This window comes from Salmo salar, chromosome ssa19 (genome assembly GCF_905237065.1).
Source record: "Salmo salar chromosome ssa19, Ssal_v3.1, whole genome shotgun sequence".
Classification (NCBI taxonomy): domain Eukaryota; kingdom Metazoa; phylum Chordata; class Actinopteri; order Salmoniformes; family Salmonidae; genus Salmo; species Salmo salar.
The window spans coordinates 31636896-31654288 of record NC_059460.1 but is presented as its reverse complement, the minus strand read 5'-3'; the positions used below and the strand labels follow the sequence as shown (position 1 = coordinate 31654288).

The following is a 17393-nucleotide window of genomic DNA, read 5'->3' as shown; positions in this document are numbered from 1 at the left end:
AGCAAGTCTATGAAGAGGTAGATCTGTTCTATATATATATATATATATATATATATATATATATGTGTGTGTGTGTGTGTGTGTGTGTGTGTGTGTGTGTGTGTGTGTGTGTGTGTGTGTGTGTGTGTGTGTGTGTGTGTGTGTGTATATATATATATATATATACTGCTAAAAAAAATGAAGGAAACACTTAAACAACACATCCTAGATCTGAATGAAATAAATAATCTTATTAAATACTTTTTTCTTTACATAGTTGAATGTGCTGACAACAAAATCACAAAAATAATCAATGGAAATCCAATTTATCAACCCATGGAGGTCTGGATTTGGAGTCACACTCAAAATGAAAGTGGAAAACCACGCTACAGGCTGATCCAACTTTGATGTAATGTCCTTAAAACAAGTCAAAATGAGGCTCAGTAGTGTGTGTGGCCTCCACGTGCCTGTATGACCTCCTTACAATGCCTGAGCATGCTCCTGATGAGGTGGCGGATGGTCTCCTGAGGGATCTCCTCCCAGACCTGGACTAAAGCATCCGCCAACTCCTGGACAGTCTGTGGTGCAACGTGGCATTGGTGGATGGAGCGAAACATGATGTCCCAGATGTGCTCAATTGGATTCAGGTCTGGGGAACGGGCGGGCCAGTCCATAGCATCAATGCCTTCCTCTTGCAGGAACTGCTGACACACTCCAGCCACATGAGGTCTAGCATTCTCTTGCATTAGGAGGAACCCAGGGCCAACCGCACCAGCATATGGTCTCACAAGGGGTCTGAGGATCTCATCTCGGTACCTAATGGCAGTCAGACTACCTCTGGCGAGCACATGGAGGGCTGTGCGGCCCCCCAAAGAAATGCCACCTCACAGCATGACTGACCCACCGCCAAACCAGTCATGCTGGAGGATGTTGCAGGCAGCAGAACGTTCTCCACGGCATCTCCAGACTCTGTCACGTCTGTCACGTGCTCAGTGTGAACCTGCTTTCATCTGTGAAGAGCACAGGGCGCCAGTGGCGAATTTGCCAATCTTGGTGTTCTCTGGCAAATGCCAAACGTCCTGCACGGTGTTGGGCTGTAAGCACAACCCCCACCTGTGGACGTCGGACCCTCATACCACCCTCATGGAGTCTGTTTCTGATCGTTTGAGCAGACACATGCACATTTGTGGCCTGCTGGAGGGCATTTTGCAGGGCTCTGGCAGTGCTTCTCCTGCTCCTCCTTGCACAAAGGCGGAGGTAGCTGTCCTGCTGCTGGGTTGTTGCCCTCCTACGGCCTCCTCCACGTCTCCTGATGTACTGGCCTGTCTCCTGGTAGCGCCTCCATGCTCTGGACACTACGCTGACAGACACAGCAAACCTTCTTGCCACAGCTCACATTGATGTACCATCCTGGATGAGCTGCACTACCTGAGCCACTTGTGTGGGTTGTAGACTCCGTCTCATGCTACCACTAGAGTGAAAGCACCACCGGCATTCAAAAGTGACCAAAACATCAGCCAGGAAGCATAGGAACTGAGAAGTGGTCTGTGGTCCCCACCTGCAGAACCACTCCTTTATTGGGGGTGTCTTGCTAATTGCCTATAATTTCCACCTGTTGTCTATTCCATTTCCACAACAGCATGTGAAATGTATTGTCAATCAGTGTTGCTTCCTAAGTGGACAGTTTGATTTCACATAAGTGTGATTGACTTGGAGTTACATTGTGTTGTTTAAGTGTTCCCTTTATTTTTTGGAGCAATATATATATATATATACACTGCTCAAAAAAATAAAGGGAACACTTAAACAACACAATGTAACTCCAAGTCAATCACACTTATGTGAAATCAAAGAAGAAGTTGCTCAAGAAGAAGCACATTAAGGTCCTGGAGTGGCCTAACCAGTCTCCAGACCTTAATCCCATAGAAATCTGTGGAGGGAGCTGAAGGTTCGAGTTGCCAAACGTCAGCCTCGAAACCTTAATGACTTGGAGAAGATCTGCAAAGAGGAGTGGGACAAAATCCCTCCTGAGATGTGTGTAAACCTGCTGGCCAACTACAAGAAACGTCTGACCTCTGTGATTGCCAACAAGGGTTTTGCCACCAAGTACTAAGTCATGTCTTGATGAGTATTCAACATTGGGCACACATGATTAAGTTGATAATATTCATGCACGCTCACACCTGCTCCCCTCCATTTGAGATAAGCAGGGATTATAGCTTGGATACGAGTTCGACTTTATTTGTAATTGGCATGTGAATATGAATGACACAATTCAAACAAAGACAAACCCATAATTGCCCTGCTGTGCTTTGAGGCAATAGGTAGTTGGCAGTGCTCTGAGCATGGGTTCTTAAAACTTTTTCAGCCTGGGGCCCAAATGAGAAATTCTGTTTTCCTGTGACCCAAGCTTATGAAAATATGCAACTATGGGAAGATTTGTACATTTCATTACCCTTATGCCTAGAACAAATGCAATATCGACAAAAACAAATAACAATGAAATGAAATACCCATATAAATATCTATTCATGTTTATTTTTCTCCATTAAAAACACATATCTGTCTAGGTTGGAACAGTACAGATGAAAAATGATCAGGCCTACTGCACATCTTACTGTAGAAAGTATTGTTGAAAGTCAAAGCTGGATCTGTTGCTGTTAAAATACAATAACTATTTGTTTATTCTGAACTGGAATACACTGATTGATCAAATCACACAGGTTGACGTTTTCAACAAGCATGTCTATTCTGGACTCAGGTTTTGACAGTGCAACATGGAGGTCATGCTCAGCATTGAGTCTGTTTCTGTACTTGTTTTTTAAGTAGGCCAGAGTTGAGAACCCTGACTCGCATAGGTATGTGGCGCCAAATTGGATCAGAGCATCTACTGCTTTCTCAGTCAGGCAGGAGACCACTTCTTTCTGTAGATGAGCAACCCAGAACTGTGTGAGCGTGTTTGCCTCTAAAAGCATCTTCCAGGACCTCGTAGGGTAGGAGTTGAATAATAATGAGCTTATTATGGACAAAAAATACGAGATTATTTTAGTTTGTCAAATTGCAGGCAAGCATCGATCATCACTTCACCAGAATAAGACCCTCGATTTTTTGGGAATGGAGCATCAAGCTCATAACCTTGCACTTTCACCATCCTGTGAAGTTCATTATAATTTCTTTAATCTGTAGCCTACTAACATTTTGATGAGGCGGTAGCCTTGTTCTAGCCTCACCAATGTACCCAACAACCGGATGTTCCGGTTTTCAGGGGAAATGGAAGGAGAGCCTGTGACGCAACTTCTGCTTTTGGACGTTATCAAGACGACACTCCATCTTAACTCCTCCACATTTACTTTGAACAGTGCATCAAGACCAGTGTGTAGGAGGATCTAGTTTCAGGTGTTTTTTATGCCTGCTACGTTAGGTAAGCCTTGATCTGACATTACATTTCCTATGCCTTGTAATGAGCTCTCATCTGCTCCTTGGGCACCTCTGTCTGCCATGTAGACCTGGGACTTGTGCCTTGTCACATGGCCAACTGTCCTCAAGCCCCTTGTCTTTTATTTGACATCCCAGAGGCGTGATTAAGACAGTCTTCCCAGATCCCCGGGCCATAAGGTCTACGTAAGGACTAGCAACCGTAGCCTAATTACTTTAATTAAATTAATGATTTCCCCTAAATTGAACCCATTCATCACGGGTAGCCGGTCTATGCCCATTAATGATTTAAACACATCTATAAAGGAGTTATGGAGGACGAGGTGCTTGGCCGGCTCCATTATTTTACTGCACTGTAAATTGCCCTGAGCAGCTATTTACAAAGAGCGGGATGCATTATTCATATGCTTTTCTAACAACTTCAGGTGAAACCCTGCGATGTAAATAAACCAGCGTGACTTGGTGTGCTTGTGTTCACGGTGTGTGTGGAACTGGGAGCTCATCCTTTACTGCAGATGACGTCCTAAGCTGCTCTCTCTCACTTTCTTATCCCCTGTTGGACACGAGACACCAAGCCCTTGTAGTGTAAGCCCTCTACTTCCCTCTGGGGTATGTGGGACGCTAGCGTCATATTTATATCCAAAAACCCCATTTTACATTGGCGTGTAATGTTCAGAAATGTTTTCCCTCCCAAAACATCCGGTGAATGAGCACATCAATTTACAGAAATACTCATCATAAATGTTTATAAAATATTCAACAGTTATTCAAAGAATTATAGATACACTTCTCCTTAATGCAACCACTGTGCCAGATTTCAAAAAAGCTTTACGGCGAAAGCAAATTTTGCAATAATCTGAGTACAGCGCTCAGATATCAAAACAAGCCATACAGATACCCACCATTTTGGAGTCAACAGAAATGACAAAAATTACATTATAAATATTCACTTACCTTTGATGATCTTCATCAGAATGCACTCCCAGGAATCCCAGTTCCACAATAAATGTTTGTTTTGTTCGATAAAGTCCATAATTTATGTCCAAATACCTCCTTTTTGTTCGCGCGATTAGTCCACTACTCCAACTGCAGGAAGTGTGCGCAAAATGTCACGACGAAAAGTAAAAAAAAGTTATATTTATGTTCATAGAAACATGTCAAACGATGCATAGCATCAATCTTTAGGATGTTTTATCATAAATCTTCAGTAATATTCCAACCGGACAATTCCAATGTATTCAAAAAAGAAAAGGAACACAGCTAACTCTCATGTGAGCGCGCGCCTCTGAGCTCATGTCATTTTCTCACTCATCTACTTCCAGGAGCTCTTGTTCACTCCCTATTCACAGTAGAAGCATGAAACAACGTTCTAAAGACTGTTGACATCTAGTGGAAGCCTTAGGAAGTGCAAAATGAACCCTAAGTCACTGTATACTGTATTGGCAATCACTTGAAAACCTCAGATTTCCACACTTCCAGGTTGTTTTTTTTTCAGGTGTTTGCCTGCCATATGAGTTCTGTTATACTCACAGACATCATTCAAACAGTTTTAGAAACTTCAGAGTGTTTTCTATCCAAATCTACTAATAATATGCATATCCTACCTTCTGAGCCTGAGTAGCAGGCAGTTCACTACGGACATGCCTTTCATCCGGACGTCAAAATACTGCCCCCTACCCTAGAGAAGTTAAGTCAGAGCCCTGTACTGTACCCCTATTGACTCAGGGCTGCCTAATCCTAAGGAGATTTCACTGCCTATGTTATGAATGTTATGAGCAAAGCAATGCATTGGCCTGGAAAATACTCTTACCACTGCCAGTAGATGCCTAGCATAGGCTCTATTTCAACTTTATTCACACCAAATTGTACTGTACCTCAATGTCTCCACTTGTTTGCATCTATGCCTATCAGCCCGAGCAAGATAAGACACATAGATGCAATGTTCTCCTGTCTCTGGATCTGCATGATGAGAATACTGCGCCTGCATGTGCTTGTGGCTGTCATATCACTTAACCCTGAAGATTGGAAGACATTAAGGCACTTGGCATTTGGCGCCTGTTATTCCTCTCCCTGGCAAATTGTCACATGAATTTAAAATGGAGGCTTAATCAATATTTTGCATTCACATAGGATTGGCTCACGGTGTCCCCAAGTGCCTTGTGGTACACTTTTGTTTCCGTGGCAAAACACCTCGGGAGGTGCTCCGTTACATGTCCCATTGAATTTGAATAATCTGCCATCTCTGAACTCGCTAGATTCATTGCTCTACATTGGGGTTTCGTGTCTTTGTTTGTCTAAGCAAGTATTTCATCGCTTTCACCATTCAAACTGCAGTACAATGGGAACCACTTAAATGAACTGACCGGTTGCAGTAATTACTTTGTAGAGGGTCAGATTAGATATTGGAGCTTTTAAAACCACAGTGTTTTGAAACCACAACAGTTAAGACTGTAGAGACAACCTCTGTGTGTGGATAAGGACCCTCTTCAGCATTTATCTACCTCACGACTTGCTAATACAATTGTGTCTATGAATATCATGCACAGCCTGACAGACAAATGAATGCCACAGATTCAGTTTCATGTTTATAATGAAGCATAGGCTGTGTTCATTAATATCCGAAGTGAGAGAGATGAGAGTGGGAGAGAGATAAATTAAGGATATTGAAGATTACGGTGGGTAGATGCAAGAGATATAGAGTGAGATTAAGAGAGAGAGAGGGAGACCGACAACATACAACAGAAACGAGGACAAAGGACAAACAAACAGAGGGAGTTGCAGAGAAAGAGGCTCACCCAATGCTGACATCTCCGGTACCCCGGCCATGTAGTGCCCGTCCATGAACTTGGGCTCATTGTCATTGATGTCCTGGACCTTGACCAGGAACTCTGACCTGGGCTCTACAGGCATGTTGGTGATCCGGTCCACGGCCTGGGCCTGAAGCGTGTAATAGGCCTGCTCCTCCCGGTCCAGACGCTTGGTGGCATGGATGTCTCCCGTGTTCTCGTCGATGGTGAAGATGGAGGTGGAGCCCTCTCCTGAGAGCACGTATTTCACCTTGCCATCCCCTTTGTCCACATCTGAGTGGAGCTGTTATTAGAGACCAGAGACCAGTCAGTGGATAGGAGACATTCAGAAGGATTGGTGACTTATAATAACATATCCAATTATATACTTCACCATTATGATCCATCCATTATGTTCATCTGTATTATTTTAACATAGGTTCAAGGGTGGGTTTTCATGTGCAGAAACATGGTGCTAAAAAACAACTCTTTGAACAAGTGAACAAAGTGCACATTGTTTGTAAAACAGGAAACCAGAAGTCTCAAATCTCTGAGCATGGCTGTATGTCTGCTATCTGAATGCACTTTGGCAGTAATAAGGAGCGTTGAGTGTTAACACAATTCTGTAGGATGTGAAGCCCAGAGCTGCCCAGGGATTACAGTGTGGTACGTTTGAAGGAGGGTTATTTCTCAAGCACTTCACTGCATCTGGCTGTATCCATTTTTGTTTCCAAGTCAATAGGTGTATCAAATGATTGCCTGGTTATCGCTGCGGGCTTAGTGTATGTTTTATATATCCAATAGAGTCTCAGCCGGAAACCAACAGTATTTTATTCATGGATTCCATCAGGCTGTTGATGAATGGCATGTCTGGGGCATAATGATGGTATTGGTTGCATGGGCATGCCTCAGCGTGCTCCTCCTGACACTCCAATAGGGAGGCCATATGTTTATTCACCATCCCCTGCTGTCAGGGGCAAACTTGAGGTAAATTGTCAACCGCAGTAGAGAGTCAACATTTAATCTTGAGAAAGCCATCCGTGGCAGTGTGTTCAGGTAAATACCACGGACAGGGAGGACAAAGCTGACAGCCCACAAAGCATGCAACTGAAGGTCACTGGTCAGCTAAATGCAGTATGTAGTCTCTCTCTCAAAACATCAGTTGTTAGCTTTACGCTTGGCTTTTTTAACACTTTCTTCAATACCTGCTGTAGAAGTAGAAGGGACCCTATGGGCTTCAAGTATTTCACTTTAAATCTATTCAGAAGTTAGTGAATTACATAAAACGTGTTCCACAGTAGGACCTATTAAAAAGTGTATCCCTGTAGAATACCGCCTCCTTCAGTTAATCTAACTTGTTTTTAAACCGTCACTGCTCATTTTCAGGTGCTATTTCAAACTTCTGCTGTTATTATGTCATCAAGCACCATAGTTGCTTCTCTTAAAAAATTTTAAATATCCCTTTTGTAATTCTTCTCTTTGCCTCCCTTGATGTGAGCCTAGCACATCAGCGTACCTTAAAGATACTGCCAGCAGCGATGCAGCGAGAGTACAAATGGTTGAGTGGAACAGAACAGAAAAGCTCCAGTGAAATCAATGATGACACTTATCATCACTTTGTATGCAGACAGTCCTCCTGGGACAATCATGTTTGCTTTGTGTTCACTTGTTTACCTTAGAGTGTAAAAAGACTGGAAGAGTAAAACTTTAAGGAAAACAATGTCACCAAGGCCATATCTCACCTGTTATCCATATTACGATATATGGCACATTTTCATCACAATCGCTGAGAGGTCGTTTGGTTTTTAATGGTTCTGGAGTCGCTTAATGGGGTTTTAATTTTCGCTGTACTGTTCAGTCACAGTGTGTTAGTGCTGTTATTATTTCACTGTCCATGTCTCTTTTCTTCCTCCCTGTTTGGCTGACGTACTTTGTAGAAAACGGCAAAGACGACTAGAGGCCTTGGAAGAAAGAGATGCATGTTTCAAGCTTTGAATTTCCACTAATCTCTCAGGAGGAGAGTGAGAGAGTTTTCTTCTATTCAATGGACACTGTGTACACAGTTTTGAGCCAAGTGAAAATACAAAGTCCATACACAGAAGCATCCTGTGAGCAACACTGGCTCTGGTACACTCAAACAGCCTATTGGCTACAGCTAATGCTCCGGGGCGTGTTAATCAACAATCGCCCTGCAGAATCGTTTCACAGAGCACTGCGGATCGAACACTCGAGTGTAATGGGGTTTCCACGGGGATGATGACATGGTTCACAAACAAACCAAAATAAAACCCTTAAAGAATTGGTTGATCTGACTGTGTTTTGTACTTGTGGGCTACTGTAATACATGTTGTGGGGAAAATAAAAGGAAGCATATGCTGTGAAAAAAATTCTGCCTTAGTTGTAGGCCATTAAGTCAAACTAGGTACTGGATGGTCTACACTCTTAGATAGAACAAAGGAGCTTTATAAAACCTAAAAGGGTTATTTGGCTGTGCCCATAGGAGAACCCTTTGAAAAACCCTTTTTGGTTCCCGGTAGAACCATTTTAGTTCCAGGTAGAACAGTTTTGGATTCAGTGTACAACCCTTTCCACACGGGGTTTTACCTGAAACCAAAAAGGTTTGTCCTAATGGGACAGCCTAAGAACTGTTTTGGAACCCTTTTGTGAGTGTATCAAAAGAGATACTGTATAGTTATCAGGGAGCAGTCCTTACAACATTGCTTGGAGCATTAGTGATCACCATCCTCTCTAGTTCCCTTTGTTCGTAGCTATGTAGTTACTATGCCTTTGCTCATAAACAAACCCAGCACGCACGCAAACACACACAAACACACACACACACATAGACATATATACAGGACTGAATATCATCGGTGTCCAATGGCTAATTGGTTGAGAAACACATAATTACTCATGAAAGATCAAATCACAGCCAACATATTTTCCTTAGCAATGATACGAGACAACAAACGGATACTTGTAGTGACAGCTCAGGGCTCTGTGCCCTCTTCTATCCCTCTTGATTTCTGGTTGAGGTTTGGGTTTGGGCAAGGGACAAGGGTGGCGGTAATTGTAGTTCAACGTTTCTTGTTGTCCTCGGCTTGACTTTATTAAAACAAACTTTATTTGGTTTAAAAGATATAAATACAATAAAAGAGGGGGTAGGGAAGTGTATGGGATAAAAACCTGGTTTATGGTAAGGGTTTGGTTTGGGGGAGGGTTGGGGATGGGATATGGACTCGATTTAGGGTCAGGGTTTTGGGTTGGGGGGGATAAACAACTTAATTAAAAATATAATGAAAGGTATGGATAACTCTGCTCTTCTAGATGCAGAGGGGGGAGTGCTTTGTGGCTGTGATTGACTGGTTGTATGAGTGGTTGTGGTTGTTGTTGTAATGAGCTTAGTTTTTTTGTCCAACAGGTGCGGGAAGATAGGATTACGCACAACACAGGTCATTTCCAGAAAAGGTAAGTATTGTTTGAGGTTAAGACCATTCCAGGTAAGTACACTGAAAATATGCACAAAAAGCTTATATCTTTCAAATGTTGTGCACACATTTGCTTACATCCCTGTTAGTGAGCATTTGTCCTTTGCCAAGATAATCCAACCACCTGACAGGTGTGGCATGTCAAGAAACACATTAAACAGCATGGTCATTACACAGGTTCACCTTGTGCTGGGGACAATAAAAGGCCACTCTAAAATGTGCAGTTTTGTCACACAACACAATGCCACCAATGTCTCAAGTTTTGAGGATGCATGCAATTGGCATGCTGACTGTATGAATATCCACCAGAGCTGTTGCCAGATGGTTTATTTCTCTAACATAAGTCACCTCCAACATCATTTTAGAGAATTTGGCTGTACATCCAACCGGCCTCACAACCGTAGACCACGTGTAACCATGCCAGCCCAGGACCTCTACATCCGGCTTCTTCATCTGTGGAATCATCTGAGAAGCCACCCAGACAGCTGATTAATCAATCAATCAATCAATCAATCAATCAATCAATCAAATGTATTTATAAAGCCCTTCTTACATCAGCTGATGTCACAAAGTGCTGTACAGAAACCCAGCCTAAAACCCCAAACAGCAAGCAATGCAGGTGTAGAAGCACGGTGGCTAGGAAAAACTTACTAGAAAGGCCAGAACCTAGGAAGAAACCTAGAGAGGAACCAGGCTATGAGGCGTGGCCAGTCCTCTTCTGGCTGTGCCGGGTGGAGATTATAACAGAACATGGCCAAGATGTTCAAATGTTCATAGATGACCAGCATGGTCAAATAATAATAATCACTGTGGGTTTGATGAAACTGTGGGTTTGCACAACCAAATAATTTCTGCACAAACCATCAGAAACCGTCTTAGGGAAGCTCATCTGTGTGCTCGTCATCCTCACCAGGGTCTTGACCTGACTGTAGTTCGACGTAGTAACTGACTTCAGTGGGCAAATGCTCACTTTCGATGGCCACTGGCACACTGGGGAAGTGTGCTCTTCACGGATGAATTCCCGGTTTCGACTGTACTGGGCAGATGGGTGAGTGGTTTGCTGGTGTGGGCAGGCATAAGCTACGGACAACGAACAAAATTGCATTTTAGCGATTGCAATTTCAATGCACAGAGATACGTGACGAGATCCTGAGGCCCATTGTCGCGCTTTTCATTCGCGGCCATCATCTCATGTTTCAGCATGATAATGCACAGCCCCATGTCGCAAGGATCTGTACCGAATTCCTGGAAGATGAAAATGTCCTCGTTCTTCCGTGGCCTGCATACTTAGCAGTTTTGGGAGGCTTTGGATCAACGTGCACGACGTTGTGTTCCAGTTCCTGTCAATATCCAGCAACTTCGCACAGCCATTGAAGAGGAGTGGAACAACATTCCACAGGCCACAATCAACAGCCTGATCAACTATATGGTGGTCACTCCAGACACTTACTGGTTTTCTGATCCATGCTCTTTTCAGACGGGCTTAGAATTTTAATTTGCAGAGCGAGAAGCTAGGGTGGAAGGATTCCACTTCGGAAGATTAAGAATTTTCCGAATATGAGGATCATGTCTCTGTCAATTTGGAGTCTGACAGTGAGTTGGAAAAAGAGGATGAGATTGACCCTCAGTTGCATCCTTATGTGATAAGGATGCAACACTGACTGTCTGGATGACAGTTACTCATGTGCAGGACATAAAGTGTTCTTTTGGACTGTTCATCACAGACACCATCCAGAAAATCATTCTGGACTGCGCTAATTTGGAGGGAAGGCATGTTTTTGGAGAGAGATGGAAGGAGATGGATCAAACTCATTTACTTGTATACTTTTGTTTTTTTTATCCTTGCTGGTGTTTTTAGATCCAATGGGGAGTCCACAGAATCCCTGTGGGATGCAAAAACTGGCAGAGAACTTTTCCGTCTCTGGAAAACTTCCACATTATTTCCAGGATTATCCACTTCGATAACCGAGACACCAGAACAGCTCGGCGGCAGAGAGACAAGCTAGCTGCAATAAGGTCAGTGAGGGTGGACCTCCTTTGCCTGCATTACAACCTTGGGCCCAACGTTACTGTTGATGAGCAGCTTATGCCATTTAGGGGCCGCTGCCCCTTCAGGCATTACATACCATCTAAACCCACAAAATATGGAATCAAGATCTGGGCTGCCTGTGATGCTGCTTCATCATATGCGTGGAAGCCAGATGAAGGAGCCCCTGAGAATAACCAAGGGATTGTCCTGAACGTGACACAGGGACTCCGTGGCCAAAAAATCACATGTGATAACTTTTTGGATCAGGAACTCCTTAAAGAGTTCCTTATGAGGATGCTGATGATGGAAGAAACAGTACGAAAAAAAAGCCATATCTCTCACCTCAGTGTCCTACGTGCCAAAAAAAGGTACAAATGTCGTACTCATGTGTACGCTGCATAGGGATGAGAGAATCTGTGGCCAGGAACATCAAAAACCAGAAATCATAATGGATTACAATGCCACAAAAGGATTAAGATAAGCTGGTGACTGGCTACAACTGCAAAAGTAGAACCCTACGCTGGCCACTTGTGATAAAATTCAAGATCTTGGACATTTCGGCGTACAATGCGTTTGTCATCTGGATGGCTTTGAACCCAGATTGGAACAGAGGGAAACTCCAGAGGAGACGGCTCTTCTCGAGGAGCTGGGAAAGGCATTGGTAAGACCTCAAATCCAGAGGAGGCAACATATCCCAAGGACCCCAGCTTCTGCAGCCATCGTCAGGACAATTCAGGAGGATGCTGGTGCCCCATTTGCCCGACCCACAGAACCAACAACTCCAATATTGGAAGTGTGAGTGATGTTATTGCGTGTGTGTGTGTGTGTGTGTGTGTGTGTGTGTGTGTGTGTGTGTGTGTCTGACTGTCCTACCTTAGCCTGCTTTAACTACATATGTAAGTGAGTGAGATGCTAGTAAAATTCCTATCAATCTAGATTGCAGCCAGTAGCAATAAGAAGCGCTGCGATGTGTGTGGACCCAAGAAGGACAGAAAGACAAATGCATCAAGTGCAAGAAAAACACTTGCAACACACACAGTAAATCTCTGTACCTCATGTGGTGTGTAGACTGGCCTTAATTTGTGTTCAATGGGGCTCATTTATAATTTCCATAAAATACTGTATGTAAAACTTGCGCTTTTATTGATAAATGGGATCTAGCTGAGGTAAAGGGCAAATATTAACCATGTATGCTGTCTATATCGCCTGTAATTGATATAAATCAACATAAGTATTATTACGTAATTGTTATGGCTATATTGTTTTACAAATCCAATAATGTTGTGGGACCATCAGACCCGCGAAAATTGGGTGAATAACTAAAACATGAACACCACACAATGGTTAAGGTACTGTATCTGTATCAGATGCATCTGTAATCCCAGTCAAGTGAAATCTCTAGATTAGGGCCTAATGAATTTATTTCAATTGACTGATTTCCTTATATGAATTGTAACTCAATTAAATCTTTGAAATTGTTGCATGTGGCATTTATTTTTGTTCAGAATTTATATTTTAAAAGCCTTGAATGTTTTTAGAAGTTCAGTGCAGCTAAGTTGTAACGGCTGTCTTTGTCGTCAGATGGAACAGAGAAGTCATCGTCGGAAAAGGTGGACCAATACGCAGCGGAGGATCTGTTCATATTCAATATTTAATTAATAGAAACACTTCAAACAAAACACGAAAATGAACGACAGCCTACAGTTCTGCTAGGTACAAAACTAAACAGAAAATAATTACCCACAAAACCCAAAGGAAAAACATGCTCCTTATGTGTGACTCCCAATCAACAACAATGAATTTCAGCTGTGCCTGAGTGGGAGCCACACATGGCCCAAAACAAAGAAATACAAAAAACCTAGAAAAAGAACATAGAACGCCCACCCAATGTAACACCCTGGCCTAACCAAAATAAAGAACAAAAAACCCCTCTCTATGGCCAGGGCGTTACAGTACCCCCCCAACCCCCCCCCAAGGTGCGGACTCCGGCCACAAAAAATGACACTGAAGGGGAGGGTCCGGGTGGGCCTTCCTACGACGGCGGCTCAGGTGTGGGACGTGGCCTCTGCTCCAACCGCGGCGTCGCCCTCTTAGGTGGCGCACCTGGCTGCGCCGAAGGTCTGGTGGGCGACCCTGGTTGCGCCCGGCTGGCGGGCGGAGATGGCTGCGCCCGGCTGGCGGGTGACCCTGGTTGCGCCCGGCTGGTGGGCGGTGATGGTTGCGCCCGGCTGGCGGGCGGCGATGGCTACGCCTGGCTGGCGGGCGGCGATGACTGCACCCGGCTGGCGGGCGTCCCTGGCGGCTCCGGACTGGCGAGACCCACTGGAGTCCTAGTCCTGGGAGGTGGCACAGGACGGATCAGGATGGGGAGACCCACTGGTGGCCTGGTCCTAGGAGGAGGCACAGGACGGACCAGGATGGGGAGACCCACTGGTGGCCTGGTCCTAGGAGGAGGCACAGGACGGACCAGGATGGGGAGACCCACTGGTGGCCTGGACCTAGGAGGAGGCACAGGACGGACCAGGATGGGGAGACCCACTGGTGGCCTGGACCTAGGAGGAGGCACAGGACAGACCAGGATGGGGAGACCCACTGGAGGCCTGGACCGAGGAGGAGGCACAGGATAAACCGGGCTGTGGGGGAGCACTGGAGTTCTGGTATGTACGCTCGACATGCTTACTCCAGGCTGAATGCCCACTTTGGCCCAGCACGGGCGGAGAGCAGGCATTGGGCGAACTGGACCCTCCCAGCGCTCTGGAGACACAGTATGCAACGCCGGTGCAGGATAACCTGGACCGAGGAGGCGCACTGGAGACCAGACGCGCTGAGCTGGCACCATCCGCCCTGGCTCGATGCCTGCACTCGCATGGCACTTGCGGGGGGCTGGTATGTAGCGCACCGGGCTATGCACGCGCACTGGGGACACCGTGCGCTCCACAGCGTAACACGGTGTCTTACCAGTACCACGCTGCTCCGGTAAGCACGGGGAGTTGGCTCAGGTCTACCGCCTGACTCCGCCAATCTCCCCATGTGCCCCCCAACATTTTTTTGGGGACCTGCCTCTCGTGTCTGCTGCGCTCCCTTTCCTCATACCAGCGCCTCTCAGCTCTCGCCACCTCGATCTCCCACTGCGGGCGGCGATAATCCCCAGCTTGAGCCCATGGTCCTTTCCCGTCCAGGATTTCCTCCCAAGTCCACGAATCCTGAACGCTCCTCTCCTGGCGCTTCTCCTTCCTCCGCTGCTTGGTCCGTTGTTGGTGGGTAATTCTGTAACGGCTGTCTTCGTCGTCAGATGAAACAGAGAAGTCATCGTCGGAAAAGGTGGACCAATACGCAGCGGAGGATGTGTTCATATTCAATATTTAATTAATAGAAACACTTCAAACAAAACAAGAAAATGAACGACAGCCTACAGTTCTGCTAGGTACAAAACTAAACAGAAAATAATTACCCACAAAACCCAAAGGAAAAACATGCTCCTTATGTGTGACTCCCAATCAACAACAATGAACTTCAGCTGTGCCTGATTGGGAGCCACACACGGCCCAAAACAAAGAAATACAAAAAACATAGAAAAAGAACATAGAACGCCCACCCAATGTAACACCCTGGCCTAACCAAAATAAAGAACAAAAAACCCCTCTATGGGCAGGGCGTTACATAAGTATACATGTTGAAAGGTCAAGCATGTCTTTAAAATGCCACTCTGGATAAGTATAAGGTAAGTATAAATGTTTTTAAAGGGATTGGTTAGGGGTTAAAAAGGGGTGTGTCTGTTTCCAAGTTAAAATGTCTTAAAATCCGCCTCAGGCATGCTGTTCCTCCATAAGATAGAAAAAAATGGTTTAATCTAATCAAATTTTATTGGTCACATACACATGGTTAGCAGATGTTATTGCGAGTATCGCAAAATCCTTATGCTTCTAGATCCGACAGCGCAGCAGTATGTAACAGGTAATATCAACAATTCAACAACAAAACCTAATACACACAATCTAGTAAAGGAATGGGATAAGAATATATGAATATAAAAATATATGGATGAGCAGTGGCAGAGCGGCTATGATTCAATAGATAGTGTAGGATACAGTATGCAGTATATACATATGAGATGAGTAATGCTAGATATGTAAAGATTTTTAAAGTGGCGTTATTAGTGACTAGTGTTCCATTTATTAAAGTGGCCAATGATATCAAGTCTGTATTGTACGCAGCCGCCTGATGGCTATTTAACAATCTGATGGCCTTGAGATAGAAGCTGTTTTTCAATCTCTTGGTCCAAGATTTGATGCACCTGTATTGACCTCACCTTCTGGATGGAAGCGGGATGAACCGGCAGTGGCTCGGGTGGTTATTGTCCTTGATGATCTTTTTTGCCTTCCTGTGAGATCGGGTGTTGTAGGTGTCCTGGAGGGCAGGTAGTTTGCCCCCGGTGATGCGTTGTGCAGACCGCACCACCCTCTGGAGAGCCCTACGTTTGTGGACGGTGCAGTTGCCATACCAGGCGGTGATGCAGCCCGACAGGATGCTCTCAATTGTGGACCTGTAAAAGTTAGTGAGGGTTTTAGGTGACAAGCCACATTTTTTCAGCCTCCTGAGGTTGAAGAGGCAATGTTGTGCCTTCTTCACCACACTCTCTGTGTGGGTGGACCATTGCAGTTTGTCGGTGATATGTACACAGAGGAACTTAAAACGTTCCACCTTCTCCAGTGCTGTCCAGTCGATGTGGATAGGGGGGGTGCTCCATTTTCTGTTTCCTGAAGTCCACGATCATCTCTTTTGTTTTGCTGACATTGAGAGAGAGAGGTTATTTTCCTGACACCACACTCCGAGAGCCCTCACCTCCTGCCTGTAGGCTGTCTGTCAATGTTGGTTATCAAGCCTACCACTGTTGTGTCATCTGCAAACTTGATGATTGAGTTGGAGGCGTGCATTGCCACGCAGTCGTGGGTGAACAGGGAGTACAGGAGGGTGCTAAGAACGCACCCTTGTGAGGCCCCAGTGTTGAGGATCAGCGGAGTGGAGATGTTGTTTCCTACCTTCACCACCTGGGGTGGCCCATGGGGTGTCCAGGACCCAATTGCACAGGGCGGGGTTGAGACCCAGGATCTCAAGCTTAATGATGAGTTTGGAGGGTACTATGGAGTAGAATGCTGAGCTGTAGTCAATGAACAGTATTCTTACGTAGGTATTCCTCTTGTCCAGATGGGATAAGGCAGTGTGCAGTGTGATGGTGATTGCATCGTCTGTGGACTTATTGGGGCGGTAAGCAAATTTAAGTGGGTCTAGAGTGACAGGTAGGGTTGAGGTGATATGATCCTTGACTAGCCTCTCAAAGCACTTCATGATGACAGAAGTGAGTGCTATGGGGCAATAGTAATTTATTTCAGTTATCTTTGCATTCCTGGGAAAAGGAACAATGGTGGCCATCTTGAAGCATGTGGTGTTCACCGGACGTGCTTGTTGCACCCTCGACAACTACTATGATTATTATTATTTGACCTTGCTGGTCATTTATGAACATTTTAACATCTTGACCATGTTCTGTTATAATATCCACCCGGCACAGCCAGAAGAGGCCACCCCTCATAGCCTGGTTCCTCTCTAGATTTCTTCCTAGGTTTTTAGCCTTTCTAGGGAGTTTTTTCTAGGGAGTTTTTCTTAGCCACCGTGCTT

The 17393-nt window shown here is 44.9% G+C and overlaps 1 protein-coding gene across 2 annotated transcripts in view; it reads right to left on the bottom strand.

Moving 5' to 3' along the window:
- Window positions 1–17393, bottom strand: part of LOC106578734 (cadherin-7-like) — a 115205-nt gene that overhangs the window by 71410 nt on the left and 26402 nt on the right. For both annotated transcript variants that reach the window (XM_045702227.1, XM_014157864.2), the window contains exon 2: window positions 6210–6504. In XM_045702227.1, coding sequence (XP_045558183.1) covers window positions 6210–6504 — 295 coding nt within the window. The remainder of the gene's footprint in view (window positions 1–6209; window positions 6505–17393) is intronic.